General features: G+C 44.5%; 1 protein-coding gene across 6 annotated transcripts in view; it reads left to right on the top strand.

Moving 5' to 3' along the window:
- The window catches only part of LOC135904903 (alpha-tocopherol transfer protein-like), a 44,148-nt gene extending 29,041 nt beyond the window's left edge, over positions 1–15,107 (top strand). For 5 of the 6 annotated variants that reach the window (XM_070536665.1, XM_065435906.2, XM_065435907.2 and 2 more), the window contains 5 exons: positions 4,719–4,869; positions 7,487–7,738; positions 8,860–9,053; positions 10,781–10,891; positions 13,816–15,107. In XM_070536665.1, coding sequence (XP_070392766.1) covers positions 4,776–4,869; positions 7,487–7,738; positions 8,860–9,053; positions 10,781–10,891; positions 13,816–13,992 — 828 coding nt within the window. In that variant the 5' untranslated portion in view covers positions 4,719–4,775 and the 3' untranslated portion in view covers positions 13,993–15,107. Of the gene's footprint in view, positions 1–4,123; positions 4,194–4,718; positions 4,870–7,486; positions 7,739–8,859; positions 9,054–10,780; positions 10,892–13,815 lie in introns of those variants that run through there. The other variant, XM_070536667.1, reaches the window with a different exon arrangement.
- The last annotated feature ends 1,141 nt before the right edge of the window (positions 15,108–16,248 follow it).

Here is a 16,248-nt window from a genome sequence, read left to right as displayed (position 1 = left end):
TGGTATTAATCTAGCGATTTTTCCTCCTTAGTTTAGTCGAATTGTTTAAGTTCTCTTCTTTCCGGTTCAGATAACTTTATGCTGTCGAGTTGATCAGCAATTACCATATGTTCTTTCTTACAGTGTTCTTCGAGAATGTCAAATTGACACCCTCTCCCCTTTAGAAGAACCCCACCTATATATACTGTGGCGAGGAAAGTATACGTCGCCTTGAAGAGGACTAGTCCACTTGTCGAAACGTTGGCTCCTGCTTTCACCTAGCTCCCGTTTTACTCATCGTCTTGAATTTCCATCTCCCGCACTACCCGTGTTTACTCTTACATTGTTATGTAAGAACACGAATATCATTAGCAATGAAAAAAATACTCGTGTCGTCCGCAGAAATAATAAATCTTGCCTGAGAGTTAGCATTGACGACATCATTCAGATAAATATTAAGTAGTAGTGACCCTAGAAGAGTCCCCTGAGGCATTCTACAATCGACATCTCTAGCCTTAGAAGTAAAGGTGTCTATATTCACAATTTTTGTTCTATCAGATAAATAGGAGTTGACAACACATAAGTCCTCTCCTCGTATTTCATAATAGTTTAATTTCTCCAGTCAAATGTTATCATCAACTAAATCAAAGGTCTTAGAAAATTCTACGAATGCGCCAGCAACTATAGCTTTCTTTTCCAACTCTGTTAATATATATTCTTTCTGCTCTACTAATGCTAATCGACTGATTTGTTCTTAGGAAAACCAAATTGGTTTGGTGTTAGCAGGTTATGTTTCTAAATAAATATTGTCATGCTCGAATGCAAACTTTTTCAAACAACTTTAAGAAGTTTGGTCAAATAGATACCGGCTTGTAATTCACCAAATCATTACTATGTTCATTTTTATGCAAAGGGGCAACTTTTGCAGACAGCATTCTTGCTAGAAAAATTACGAATTCTAAACACATTTTTAAAATATGGGTGAGCGTTGGAGCAGTAATTTGAACTTTATGTTTAATTGCGCACACTTGAAAACCATCAATAAGAGCCGCTTTCGTGGTTTGTGCCTATACTGCTTTTTAAGAACCTAAAATTCCTTTTTTCCTTTTCTCATGATTGAATTTTTGTTTAACATGCATGAAGCCCTGTGCACACACTGCGCACAAAGGGGCCATGCGTGAGTCATAATGCCTCAATTGCTCCCGTGCCCAATCATCCAATTACTTTTTTTTTGCAAATTTGGTTTGTTACGGCTATAATTTTATTGTGAAACATAGAAAGTAGCCTTCATTGAAAAACCATGCAACTTCTGGCTGTGTTTTGCAGAGCACAAAAGCATAAGAAAAGCACTAAATTGAAATGGCAACAATAAAGGAACATTGATACCCACCTACTGCAACGCAGAAAAGAGGGACACTGTAATGGGTGATCCAAAGTTTGGATCCAACCTACGCATAGTTTATATGCTTAATGTTGATGCCTTAACTTAACTGAAACGTGGCGTCCACTACTCGCCGGTTTCATCGAAGACCATTTCACGTTGGCACGTGCTCTTTATCCGCTAGCTGAACAGAAGGCAACATCGCATGGAGGTGACGAACTCAAGATGCACTGGAGGAAAATTGGGCGGCCACCTTACATCCACGTGGCTCTAGCCAATACCTGCAATTAGTGTAAATATACTAGTTCATTTCACTGTTTCCCAGAACATCTTTGGCGAAAGGTAACTACATCTCACTAACTTGACAAATTCTGCAGAATACTGTTATTTTTTAAGCGATGAGCTTTCTCACTTTCTCTAGTTTCGTTATTTGGACAGGTACATTGTTACCCAGTACCGTCACCAAAGATGTTTTAACACTTCTCCGCCGAAGTACAAATGCCATCGTCGTTGTAGCATTGACTAGAATACAGAAATATGCCCACGACTATGGTTGTATCTATTGTCGCTGATCGCGTCACAATCACGTATTTCTCTAGCTAACGTACGTTCAGTATCCCTGAAGAACCCAGCAATCGGCTCACACGGCCGCACTAGAAAACGTTCATCCTCAACGTCGTCATCGTCGTGCTCAAAAATGCTTCACACACAGAAGCCGACGTACACAAACACGTTGTTCCACCTTGTATAGCTTCCTTCGGCATCGTGCTGTTGGCACTTACAAACATGTCACACACACAACTAGATTTACACAAACGCGTTGCTCCAACTTATATCGCTTTGTTTGACCACAAACAATGCTAGGCATTCCTTGGGCCATTGGGGCAACATCTGCGATGTTTCCCTAGGCGTGGATACTAGGGGGCTCAACGGAGCTAGGTACGTTTCGCGAGGCCTAGGCATACGTAGGACGGAGAGCACCTATACTCGCTGTTCCCTTTGGTGACGTTTGGGTGCACTGCGGTCAATTCACTAGACGGGCGTCCAAATGTAGATGCGCCAGCGGCTGAGAAATTGACATTGCTACAAGCAGTCATGAAGATGAATACTTGCGCGCATCGTCCACTGCAAAATGAGGGAAGCAAGTTCGACTACTTTTCCCTCGTGTCCATTCACTCTGACCGCTGTTGGAGACGAAATTGACGCATCCTTTTTGGAGCCCTGCGTGAAGAAACAAATGGAATGGTATGGCTGCTACAGTGACTTCTCTGCTTCGGTAAACACTGGTGCGTCCGCAACCGAAGCCCCGCAGTGACTATGTGTTCAGGATACTGCTGGTGATTACAAGAGAGCAAAGACAGTAAACCTACGGCACGTCTTAGCGTGCCATTTGTCATGCGACGTGTGCCCGTCTGATTTGGCGCATACAACGATTCAGGACATATGTGACGGGCATGTGAGCGAGCAAGTGGTACGTAGACTTCACCCAGATCAGGTGGCGTTGCAGGTGTCCCTGCATGTAAGCGAGCCTTGTCAATAAAAGCAGTGACCCCCAGCGACAGACCCATCACGACGGCGTGACGTCGACTGAAGGCTTCGATCACAGCCGGCGATCGAGGCACCAGGAGTCGCAAAACTTCGCAGCGGATGGCGCAGCTGACGGCCCCTGTAGCTTTTCTTTCGTTGTCCAAAAAGTAGTGCCTAGAGTACAGTGTACTGAAAAGGTTGGGCTACTAACAGTGGGTCCCTTCAATTATCCGTCCCTGACCATCCTATACTGCCCGAGATGCTGCATATGTAACACTCATTGACTGAAAGCACCGCCTCGGGCACTGTGCGTCTGTCAGGAATGAATAATCGAAAAGATCCAACACAGTCATGACCTCCAAGAATGTCTCTGCGTTTTCAACGGCCACTATAGGGGAGGTGAAGCAGTAATTGACGCCGGCAAAGGCTCCTGATACAGAAGCAAAAGAAGATCGCACTCATTTCTAGACGCCGGTTTATGTAGTTCCTATTGTCGATGTCCTCGCCACTGGGCTGTAATTATTCCAGCACTATGTTTTGTTAAAGGGTACCTGATTTTGGCCAGTGTGATAATTTGCACCTAAGACCGATTTTTTTAACAGTACCGTGCGAGCGCCAACTGGCCGACCGGTCAGTGCCTTGTGACGGCGCGATACTACGAGATCAGCAAGAGTAGCGCATGCGCACAAAGTTCCCTCGAAGCGCAAGCTTCGTCTGCTAAGCTCGTCCCAAAGGCATGACACTGCTCCTGTCACGATTAATTGAGTGGAAACTTCGCTGCTTATCGCAGACAGCAAGTGTGCGTGAAATCGGACGCGTCTTTTTTATAACATATGGTGCTGTGGTCCACATGCATCGTAATATATAAAGAACAAAGTGCGCAAAAAATAAAGAAGGCATAATAAGTTGCAAATCAGCTTTGCACCTTTTCTCTTTCATTATCTTCCAGTGCATGCGCACTAGAGAAGCACATGCTCAAAAAAGAAAAAAAAACAGAAGGAATGCTTCCAATAAGCCTGGAAACGGCGTCGTACTAAAGTGTCAGCAGCTGCGTCGTGCTGGCAGGAAGTGCCTAGCAGACGAAACTTGCGCTTCGAGTGAACATGGAGCGCATGCGTTACTCTTGCTGATCTCCTCGCTTCGTGCCGTTAGGTGGCGCTGGCCGGTTTGCCAGTCGACGCTTGCGCGGCACTGCTAAAGAATCGATCGACTGTATGCGTGGTGTGCGTGCAGTATCGCCGGTACTCGAAAAAAAAGAAGAAAAAAAACTGTTCGTGCTGCCTACGGATTTCCAGGAATTGTTCAGGTGGCACTAGAGTTGTCTGAAGGTCTTACAAGAGTTTCGGGGGTTTCTTGTCGACATCGCATGGCGTGGGAGGCTCTCAATGTATCGTGGAGCTGGAGGCTCATAACTATAGCTGGCAGGAATTCAGTTAAGACTATCAAAAAAGTCAGCTTAGTCGAGCTCTTTGCCTTACTTTGAGCGTTATGGCCTCGAGTATTCTACAAGTTAACACAACACACAGGATGGTCATATAACAAACGAGAAAAATATTTTGGACGCGTGTGCAACAAATCCAATGAAGTGTCTAAAATGTTCAAGTCAGTTGGATCCAAGTGAGCCAGCCCGTAAGAAGTTTGAATTCACAAATAACATACTGGGATGACACAAAGAAATGTGCCAACATTTTCCCGGTGAAAGGAATGCAGCCTATAATTTGGGAAGTGCAACAAAGTCTTAAAAGGCCTTAACTCGACAGGTGTGGTGCACAGGTGGGAAGTGTGGCGAAAGAGGCTGCTGTTTCCTAAACAAAATCATTACCCGTTACAGGTTTCAGCTGTTATAGCGATAAAGCACTCAGCTGTGACCAAAACCAGCAAGCCATAAATGATGGATCTCCAAGAAACGGCAAGACTCGAGCTCGGCGAAACACCAGAAATCAAGAAGGAATCTCTTGGACGTTTATGTGAACTGATAAGAGGTATGTTCCATCCAAACTGTGCGCTTAAATTGAGTTAACGAATTTCTTGCTTGAGGTAGGAGCGAGATCGTTTGAAGGCGCTTCAGGCCGAAATCAGAAGGCTTTTGGTTTGCAAGTACTCTTCGATATTGGCCGATCGCCAACGCTAATAGTATGTCCAGTGTCAGGATTGGACAATATTTTCACTTACAAACAATTCTATCGTAAGAGCTTCTTGCGGATGCGAGACCTGCATCTAAATTCATAGAGGTTCTCGTTCCTAGGAGTTGATTGCCATTGGCAGCTCGCGTTCGTTAGAGCAAATGTAAAGCAGCAGGAAATGCCGGAATTTTTGCTTACAAACAATTCTAGCGTAATAGCTATTTGTGAAAACAGGCGCTGTTTGCATCAAATGATTCATAAACTGTCATTTTCAGTTTCCACTTAATAATAGGTTTTGTAAACATTGAATTTTCAACAAATAAGACAGGGTTTTTAAGATCTAAAGTTCTTGAATAATTGCATAAGTGCTCTCTCAAGGACTTACTTTCGCAACGAGAATAATAGCTGCCTACGAGGCAGCGATTGACTGCCGGAGAGGCAACTGTGGGCCTCCGGTCTCCGGACATTTCGCTTCTTCTATGAAAATGAAGGTGCGGAAACGCAAGAGGCTGCATATACAAAAAAAGAGAAAGCGCTGGTGATGTTTTAGTTGAAAAGTACCAAGATTTATTGCCCTTCTTACGTAAGGAACAGGCAGCCACGTAACTTTATGAGTTTCACACAATCTGAAATCAAATCAAATCAAATCTTTATTTCCACCATGTACATTGCAGATGGAGGACAACGGAAAAAAAAGCTACCAGTAGGCGGCTTGACGAGTCCGCAGCCCCACTTAATGAGCGGTGTTTGGACATCAGCAATGAAAAAACAGCCAATATACAAACGTAAACACTTGATCAGTGCATAACAAAAGTAAAACACAATGATTCGGAAACATTGAAACAATTTGAGCCCAACATTGAGCAACAACATTGAGCACAATTGCTACAAACTGTGAAAGAAACTGCGTAAGGTGCCTACTTCAACAGACTACCTATTGATGTAAAGGGCCAAGAAAGGTGTGGAAATTTTGTGACGTCAGTGCTCGCTTATACTAGCGGTTCACTTGCTGCGGCAATGAAGCTATGGAAGCCAATCCCGCATAAGAGCGCTACTGAAAGAAAGGTTCTCTATTCTCATCCGCCTTAGTTAGACTGAAGGAGAGAAAAACATCGAATTGTTGCTAAGTAAGCAACAATTAGCCACAGCTAAGCCACAGCTAAGTAAGAGAAACACCTACGAGCCGTTTTTTTTTGTTCTTCTGGTCTTTCTCTTCTGCCTCTAGGCAAATGCGAAACCATCGCAGATCGAAGCTCGGCTGATTTCCTCAGTAGCAATTCCAGGAAACTGAAAGTGCGGTCAAATTTCTGCGGTATATACTTGGTGCAGTAGTGGATGTGCTGACGCTCCGCCCCCGTAGCTTTACTTTCGTTGCGAGATAAAGTTGCTCACGAGTAAGGCGTTTACACCTTGTGTCAGGAGCTTGGTCCACATCGCGGTGCTCCTTCCGCCAACCCTGCATTGCCCTTGCTTAAATCTCGACACCGCATTTATAGACGCTGGTGGGCATCTTGCTACGTCTGGGTGTGATGGCGTGGAGCCGTTTACAAGGAGCTGCGTCCTCACCTTTCATTTGTCCAAGCAGTACAGTCTAGATGTAGTGACGCCAAAAATGCAAGAAGGTTGCCAGAAAGAGAATATAAAGGATATATTTATTAAGCAAGGTTGAGTTCAAATCACTGTTCGTAGTGGGCAGTGCTGTTTTCAACTGTCCGTCGGGTCAAACCAATAGGGCTCAAGCCGGTCCGGTATTTTTACATATGTCACCATATCCAATGTAATCGCTGGTGCTCAGTTAGATTCTTGTTGAGCATGTAGTCTGATCGGGAATGTCTCACTATATAGCCGAGTCTTGCGTCAAGCGACCACCTTATCATATAGAGGTAATCTCCTGAAAAGGTTCACAGGCAAAACGTGATGCTGTGTACGCGTGTCAATGTTTTCTGCTTAACATCGGCCCCAGGCTACGAACGAAACCAAACCAGAAAAGAAGCTAAGCGTAAAAGTAAGATGATAGTGCTAGTAGAAAATAATGTGAGCTCGCGATAACAAATGGGCCAACTGGCGAGGACTGGGGCAATCTCCTTCGGCTTGAGCCTCCAATAAGTGCGTCTTGGCATGGTACGACCTCACGCGAGCACTATAAGGCACCTGTTCTTCGGCTTAGCGTCCGGAAAGGACCAACGCAGTTAAAGTACGCGTTCCCCGCGCGGGCAAATGCACTGTGCGTTAGCTCAAGCCCTAGTCACAAAGGTGTCAGCGGACGACGAGAAGCGTGAACGTACTCAGTGCGTTCCCGGTGCATTCCGTTGCACAGAGGTGAGTCTGTGGTACGCCCATACATAGCGAAGCCAACTTTTGCAAACAACTGCCGCTCATAGAGTTATTCGTTTAAAGCCAAACCATTTACGTCCCTACCGTCAGCTGTGTTTAAAGCATAGAATGTGCTTTCTGCCGTTATGTCTTGTCCTTTCAGAGACACCATCCCTGGACGTTCCTAACGATGAAAAATTCCTGGTCATGTTTCTTCGCGTCAAAAAATACAGAGTTGAAGAAGCCTTCAAGCTGTTTCAGAACTACGTCCGCGTCCGTCGAGACGTACCGGACTTTTTCAGAGACCTTACGCCAGCAAACGTACCACTCAGGAAAATTGGCCACGAGAATTATCTGGTGATGACCTCTGCGGACGGCGACGCACTTGGAAGAGGTGTTGCCCTCCTGAAGTTAGGTGCGTTCATGCTGCTGCGTTCAACATACTTTCAGAGAACGTCACCCTGAAGAAAGCTAGAACGATTCTGAGAATTCGCCGAACTAATGCGTAAGCATTGTTTGGCTCGTCAGTGACTTCGTTTTTACTTGCTTTTCCTAGCTTATGCTCGTCTACCGATGACGTTTCCGGTGGCAAATAATGCTTAGGTTTTAGTAGGCAATTGCCAGATTTTCTCGTTGCATCCGGTTCTTTCAGTGCAATTGCAACAATTGAGCCGGAACGCCGGGTGCGAGCGCACCTCGATGGAGCACAGCGGTCGAAAGGGAACACCAGCTGCCGTAGTAGCGCGCCAGGTGTTGCGCGAGGGGAGAGTGCGTGGCCGCCAGGTGATGTCATCCTCGCGGTCGCTCTCGCAAACCTGTGTTATGCGCGCCTTCCTTGTAAACGCTAGCTTCGGCCTGCGTTCTGACTTGTTAAGGCCCAATTTAAACATGCCAAGCGTCTCAACGCGCTCGCTTGCCCGCGAGGTGTTTATTACGCGAAGGACGTTCAGCAGCGTTCAATTGAACATTGGGCCAGCCCAAAATCTCAAGTTGGCCCACACCTAAATTTCAAGTCCCCCCCCCATAGTTTACACTGTGTCGTGCCCCCCCCCCCAAAAAAAAAATATAATTTCGCCCAAACCCAAATTTAAGTTGGCCCAGCTCAGATCCAAGTTTGTTACGGGTGTTACACGACCACTTTCGAAAGCGATCAAGCCTGATCCGGATCGAAATATTCAACCCCGATTGGCTTCTTGTCGCAGCTTGCACGAATAAACCAATCGTGAGCGAGAAATTCGATCCCGATCGGGCTTGATCGTAATCAAAGGGGAGCCGTGTGACACTCGCATAAGTTTGCCCACCACCAAAGTTAAGTTGGCCCAACCCCAATTTTGTTATTGTTTCATCCCCCAATCAAAACAAAATAATAATTATTTCCCGAGAATATGGAAAATGCGTTTTAAAGAATAATGAACAATTTAGGTGCTGTCTTGACATAGTCTTTCTTTATGTGTGTATTAAAGAAGTTTGCGAGTGCTTGATACGTTTGGATAATACATAATATAAAGAGCTCAATGCACTTCATTGCTCTTACAGGTGCCTGGAATTCTACCATGTGTTCGTTCACTGATTTAATTAGAGGCGCAATGGTTTTGACCAGCAGCTGTTTTTATGAAGACATCTCACAAATTCATGGAGTAGCGTGCATTGTGGACTTGGAGGGACTTGGTTTTCATCATTTCAAACAACTAACTCCATCGTTGCTGATTAAGCTGGCTCACATCACGCAGGTGAGAAAGCAAGCTGGTTATTTGATGCTGTCGATGATTCTTTAAAGCATGGCACGTACCCCCGATGGGAGACGCGTCAAGGTTGTGGTGGCCATACTCACAAGTTCGCCGCATTAATGAACCATTTAGGGAACCTACTTTTACAGCGGAACTGTCTGTGGCTAGGATACCGGGATTTCTCCGTGGCGCAACGTCGACAGAAAAAAATGGTGGGCCTATACCAGTGGCAGTTCAGGTTAGAGCAATGGCTCATACCCTCTTAGGGTAGAGGCTACAAGCACTCAGCAAAGTTAAGCAAACATTGCACGCAATCGTTTGGATCACGCATACAACATATAAAACAGTATACGTTTCAACAAAGAACAAGCTCAATACAACCATCCCAGCCACAGATAAGATGATAAGGTGCTCCCGATAACAATTTGAAGCACCTAGCGCTTCCCGCACACATTTTCCGGCAAAGATTACTGTTGCACAAGCTGCCGTGACTACGGCAGCTTGTGACGCGGGGAGCGACGTGCCTATTCTTTTGTGTATAAGGTAACCAGTCTAGCAACTGATTTCAACGTTGTTGCAGCACCGCTGTGACTTGCGGTGTGCTGTCAAAGTTACCATTAGTGCCATTACTACCCTTTCTCTAAAATAGCGGGTTACTCTAAAGCCTTAAAGCAATGAATACCCCCTTTGTCACTTGTAGTGGGGGTTTTCAACAGGTTCGCTGGAGATCCACTTTAGCAGAGCAGGGATGGCGAGACAATTTTTTCTTGGTACGTTTCGCATTGGTTGAGCTGAAGGGTTACACAGCTGTTAGTGTGTCATCTAGCTACTCATAATATTTATGAACATCTGCGTTTTTCCACTAATTTAGTAATATACGCAAATATTCACTAACTGATTGGTTTATATGCTGCTTAGTTGAGGTCAGTAATGCAGCGGCAGTACCTCTGTATCGTTGCTCGGAAGCAAAAATAATAATGATTGTCAAGCTGATCTTTAGGCTTAGTTTTGTAGGTTTTAGCGAAATGTTCTTGATGCGCTCTGTATTGTTTTTTGATGACCTTCTGCAGCTATTAAAACGTATCAGCTACGTCTGAAACACGTTATGTCGGTATTGAGGAAAATGCTGTAAAATGTTAGCAAATTCCTTTTATATGAGCAAAAGCGTCTTCGTCAATCTCCCTGCGTAAGGCATATGCTGGCCTCATGTGAACAACAAATCGGTCTCAAGGAGTTGTACATTTGCAAAAAATGAACAAATAGGTGAGAAGAAAAAAATAAACAAAATAGTTCAAGGGGCTTGGTTCGTCCCCGTACTAGTTCCTTGCGTTATACAGCATTAACAATTATGATTATTGATTGTTCAAATGAGTCAAGGTGGCCTGGGGGGTGGTCATTTCAAAACGAAGCAGTGTTTAAGCGAAGCACTCTTGCAAAGCTGGTGACATTGCTTATCACCACCCCCCCTCCACCCACTGCAGGCTTCACCTTAAGCACGTTTACATGGATCTGTTGATTTTTGTTTGTCGGTATTGTTAATATGATGACGAATATTTTCCTTGATCTTATATATGCCCAAAACCTCGTGAGGGAAGATTTCGAGGTGTAGCTGTAGCTTTACTGAAAAAAAAAAAGGAAAAGCATCCGTCAGCTGCGATTATAACTCGCTGCCATACGAACGGCAACCCCGTCCTCAGTTCCCAAAGATTCACACTACTTTTCATTTGCAGGACTGTGCACCGATGCGATTGAAGGCTTTGTACATAATCAACTACCCATCTCCATTCAAGGCCTTGTTTGAAGTCGTGAAACCTTTTATAAAGCACAAGCTATTAACAAGGGTATGACACATCTTTTTTTTCTTGAACATAGCAGCTTAAGGCTGCACAATTGCATAGCTGCTTCAGTTGCGGAGCGCTATACATGCAGGCTTCACCAAGCTTTTTTCAGAATGCAAGAGCTCTAACTGGTTCGTGACCACTGTCGGGGCCTACTGGATGCTTCTAGGCGTTTCTGAGCAACGGACTAGGTGAATTTTGCGTCGTCGTCAGTCGTGTTCCCCGCTATGCAGCACCTTGAACAGCGACTTGCGTGAGAACTTCGACAAGCCTAGCAGTTTATGGTCTACAAGTTTATGGAGAGTTCCTCGCCTGCTTCCAGCTTCATCTTTGGGATTGCACCAGGTTACGATAATGACGACGAATGTTCCCCGATAGACAAGGAAGGTTAGCAAGAAGCAAACCAACTTATCACGTCCACTAAAAATATGCGTTCAGAGTCGTTCGCTTGGGCCCGGATTAGAAACTCTACTTTACCTTTAAGCGCAGAGTGGTCAATAGCCAGGCCGCAAACTGCTTAAGTGCCTCGCGCATCAGGTCTGTGCACCAGGTCTGTGGCATTTCTTGTGAGTACAAGCCCTTATGCAGAATTCGCAACGCATTTCCCTACCGATTTCACAAAGCTACGGTTTCGTAAGGGCATTTCGCCATTGGTCGATCGCCTTCGCTAATGATACGCCCAGCGTAGGGATTGGCTGGAATTTCCCCTTTCAAACAATTCTAGCGTAACAACTTTTTGTGCAAACGGGCCTCCGTTGGTAACAAACTATTCTGTATGGTCAACCGTATTGGCTAATTAAATGGTCACTCGCCCTATTGGCTGAATTCTTTTGTATGAACTTGACAGGCAAAAAAAAAGTTTTTCCTTCTGAAGTGCTCTTTGTCATTGGTAGGCCCTGCCTTCACTAGTGATATGTCCAGCATCGTGGTTTGCTGGTATTTTTTCATTGCGATCAATTCTACCTCAAGAGCTTTTTTTGTGAATACAGTCTTTGGGCACTTATTCAGAAGGGCTCGTATTGAGAAAAAGCTGTTGGCGTAGAATTATTTTATAGCGCAGTTTTAAGGCGCCCGTACATGTGTTTAGCGTCGGCATGCCTCGTCCTCTCTGGGCGTAACCGAGCCAATGTGCATGTGAAGGATGAAAGAGCTAACGCGGAGTGCAGCAGCGGATGAAAGTCGGCGGCAGCGAAGAGAGTGCGAGGAGGAAAACGGAGGGAGCCACCTTGAAGCGCAACCAGATGGCACTCGCGTCCTCACACACAGGGTTCAGCGAGAGCAGGGGAAAAGTGAACATGTCCGCAATAGCGATTAGTAAGAGGCGATTGGAAGATTGGTGTAAGAAAAGTAGGGAAACGACTGAGAACGGAGACGTACAAAAACAAAGTTCTCAATAGGTGGTCAGACAATTTGGTTGGGGGCTTCATATTGGTTTTTATCTCTATATCTTTTTTAACCTAGCTGGGACATTAATCAGTATAATAGCAAGAGCTTGGTGGCGCAACCCACCACCCCGTTCCAAAGGGGACGCTCATAACAATAATCCATCCATCCATCCATCCATCCATCCATCCATCCATCCATCCATCCATCCATCCATCCATCCATCCATCCATCCATCCATCCATCCATCCAGAAAGCTCGCCTTCGAGCATAGCGTTCGCCCGCAAGCATTTCCCGGTAAAGATTGCGGTTGCATAAGCTGCAGTTGCCAGGAAGCGGCAACTATCTGGCCGGCCTATATATAGCGCCGCACATCGCGGCTCTGCCAGTCGGTACGTTGATCGGCGCGATGCTTCAATATATCGCGAATTTAAAACCCGTATAGAGCTGCGCTGAAATTTCGCATTAGGGAGTATCATAATCATCGGTGAAATTTTTAAGCGGAAATTTCATGAAATCCCTATAATGGACGCATTATTAGCTGAGGCGGCCTGCAAATGCCAAAGAGCACTTTCTAACGCAAATCGGTGAATTACGCAGAAACGTTTATTTTGTTCGTACGTGTTATTTACCATTAGCTAGCCGCCTTTGCTAATAACATATCCGACATCAGGATTAGCTACTGCATCATCATAAATAATTCAAGGTTAAATACTATTCTGCGAATATGGGCATCGATTATCTGCTACTTAGTATGAACAGCACTGGTGAATTATTGTCTTTCACTACCTTTAAATCTACCTAAGCTGAATAAAATGATTGTATTCAATGTTTAAATGTACTGTCGAAAATGCTGTTAAGTACGTCGACAAATGGACTCCTGAAGATAGTGTTTGCAATAATTTAGCGCCGATCGCCCTAATGTTGGAGAGTTTCATTCGCTTTGGTGCAAAATTCACACATGTTTGAGTTCGTAAGTACTCGTTACCATTGCTTGGCGGCCTTCACTGATAGTATGTTCAGCATTATGACTGCCTGGCATTTGCTCTTACTCAGAGTTATAGCCCAAGAACACCTTTGAGAATACAGGCCGAAGTGTCTAATGTCTTTAGTGAAGCAATGTGTATGTTCATTGATCAATAAATGCATAACTGCTATATATTCAATATAAAGGCATACCTGGATTGCAGACATTCTTGTTTCTTATGCGCAATGATTTCATTTCTGTTCCAGTTTTAGTTGGTAATCTCATAAATAAAGGGAGTTTTATTCGGGTGGTCAAAGCGGGGCCGAATCACGATGCTTTTTGCTTGTGAGCTCTGTTTCTCTTCTCTAATAACATGTTGGCTGACACTAGTTTCTAGTACTTAATTGTGTCGGCCGTAAAAACCGCTTCGAAAGTACGGCCTAGTTTCTGTACGAGCACATCCAGCAAGTTCTGAGCGCCAAGAAGGGTTGAAAATAAGTTGATGAACCTCTCCGGATTTCGAAGGCGTCCGTCATCGGCGTTTTCTTTGCTGCGCTAATCAAGAGATGCTTTGCAGATTCACTTCATTGGGGAAGACGTCTCGAAGCTTTGGGAGATCTGTCCCCGTGAAATGGTACCAGCAGAATTTGGTGGCACGCGAGAGGATTTCGACTACGACCGCCAAGAGGAGTCCGTACGCCGACTGACTGATTTGTTCGAAGACTTGTGTCGTTTTGACTGCCCAGTGCACTGAGCCATATGTTAAGTCTAGAAGTTGTAGTTTCCCATCGAGGAGAAGGAGCGTTTATAATTTTTTGGTACATCATAATGACTATTCTGTGTCAATGCAAAACGAGTCAGATCCAATAATGTCAATGCGCATACAGCGAGCCCTCTGTGGAACGCCTTCAACTTATGGAGTATTTACCTCCGCGTTGCCTTTAAAAAGGAAATCACGTCTCACCGGTCCCGCTTTATTTCAAATACACTATTTTTCTCTTATATCTCGTGTCGTCCCTCTCTTATATAGCGTCATAAACATACTTGCAAGAAGAATGAGTTCGCAGAAGAGTGCCACCACATTATTTTCTATCACTTGCCTACTGCACAGGGCATAAGGGTACCAGTGAGGCCTCTGGCTACATGGCAAGAAGCCAATGCTGCTGTCATATACTGTATTTTCCTGTTTATAACGTGGCCTTTGCCCCCGAATTTTCGTTGGTGCGTCTTATACAATGGTGCGTCATATATGCATAAAAATAAGCGTGCTGGTGCGAACAGTATACGCGCATTTTTTCACGAGTACAAAAAACCTGCGCGGCAACATTATAAAAGTATTCGAACCTTACTTTAACCAAAGTATAATCTAGTAACGAAGGTTTAAACTGTTAGCGAAGTTCTCATAGTAGTCAACATGTCTAGAAAGTGGCGCCGTCTGTCAACCGTCGTGATCCGTGTGTCGTTCGGAGAACTTTTGCAAAAAAAAAATCATACAGAAGGGCTTCACATCACACCCGGAAATGAAAGTTACAGTGAGACGTTATATGGCTTGGCGCGAATCTTTCAATTTCTTAGGTTCGTCAATTCGACAGCTACGCGAGCAGTTATTTTTCATCTCTGTGCTTGCACATGGCCTCAGCTGATGTGCTATAGCGTATCATTAAACCGTAGGAGTGCCGGTATCTAACGGTGAACATAGTAAAGCTGTTAAGTGTGAAAGCTGCAAAGATTATGTTAAAAGGTTTCTCAAATGTTCTATATTGAGACTGTGTGCTGGTCATATTACTTTTCTTCCATGTAAACATATATGTTTTGTTTAGTCGTGTATATTGAGTTCTTAATTCTAGGCGAATAAAAGTGGACTTCTGTTTGAAACGTCTCTGGTGCAGTCGTTCATCCCCATAGTATTCGATCATGTTTTTAAAGAACCTACAAAAGCAATTGCAGTCAATATACTGATGGCATTTACTTTTGTACGCTCCTGGAGAATGTCTCCCAGCTAGTGTCCTAACGTGTTCCAAGTAATGTTCCAGCAATAACAGGCACCCAGTATTCCACCGGGCTCTTTCTCTCCGTTCACCTGCTTTCTTCTTCGTTGTTTTCCTAGATACGCCTCTTCCTGTATTCTTTCCCTAGAAGTTCGAGCCAAAAATTCGCAACGTGCGGCGGTCGAGAACCAATCATGAGGAGAACTCTTTCAGCTATAAAATCAATAAACATCTAAATGGCGTGCTTTCGATGTGCTCACAACTTGTAGCTGTATACAGTTCATGTGCATTTTTTGATTCCGACTGCAGCGAGTAAAGATATGATCCGCAAATTTCCAATAGTGAAAAGGTATGCTGTTACCGAAGTTACACCACTGTTATATTAGTGAGGAAAAAGCATTAGGCAGTTTTCGAAAAGAATTTGCAACCAAACGTAAGCCATTATCTACGTAAAGAAATAGGGTTATCCTCACTGCGCATGCTGAGTACCTTATTCGGTTTTAGTGGTTTACGTGCGCTATAACAACGAACGTTATTTGGCGAGTTTCACGTTCTTAATGTTACCCATGGCACCCATGACTCTCGCTTTAGGGTGAATTCTCGTAATGGCTACCCTCTCATTCTCGTTTCTAGCCAGTAGCTATTGAAATCAGCTAAGCTCACCTGAAACGTTAGTTATAAGCACCTAAGGTGTCCAGTTTCTGAGATCGTTCAGCGATTCAGGCGTCCGTAAGCCTATTGAGACGCGTCAGCATATTAGCAACAGGATGGTTGCTAATGGGTTGGTTGTCTTGGCGTGGATACGTTTGGCATGAGGCAGAAGGCGGCGCTCTGTTTTTAACGTCTTGCTTATGTTCATGATGCCGTACGGTAAACTAAATGTATATAAGGGAGTTCAACCGGAACGTTCCGCAAAGGAGCTTGCGCATAATGTGCGTAAGGTGAAAAACAATATTCTAAAACTGTCTAATAACAGCGCCCTGTGGGAACGTCGCAATAGCGGAATATTGGCTTGTAAGGGT

This window comes from Dermacentor albipictus, chromosome 3, assembly GCF_038994185.2.
Source record: "Dermacentor albipictus isolate Rhodes 1998 colony chromosome 3, USDA_Dalb.pri_finalv2, whole genome shotgun sequence".
Taxonomy (NCBI): domain Eukaryota; kingdom Metazoa; phylum Arthropoda; class Arachnida; order Ixodida; family Ixodidae; genus Dermacentor; species Dermacentor albipictus.
The sequence above is the reverse complement of the archived record's forward strand: the minus strand, read 5'-3'. Positions and strand labels throughout refer to the sequence as shown.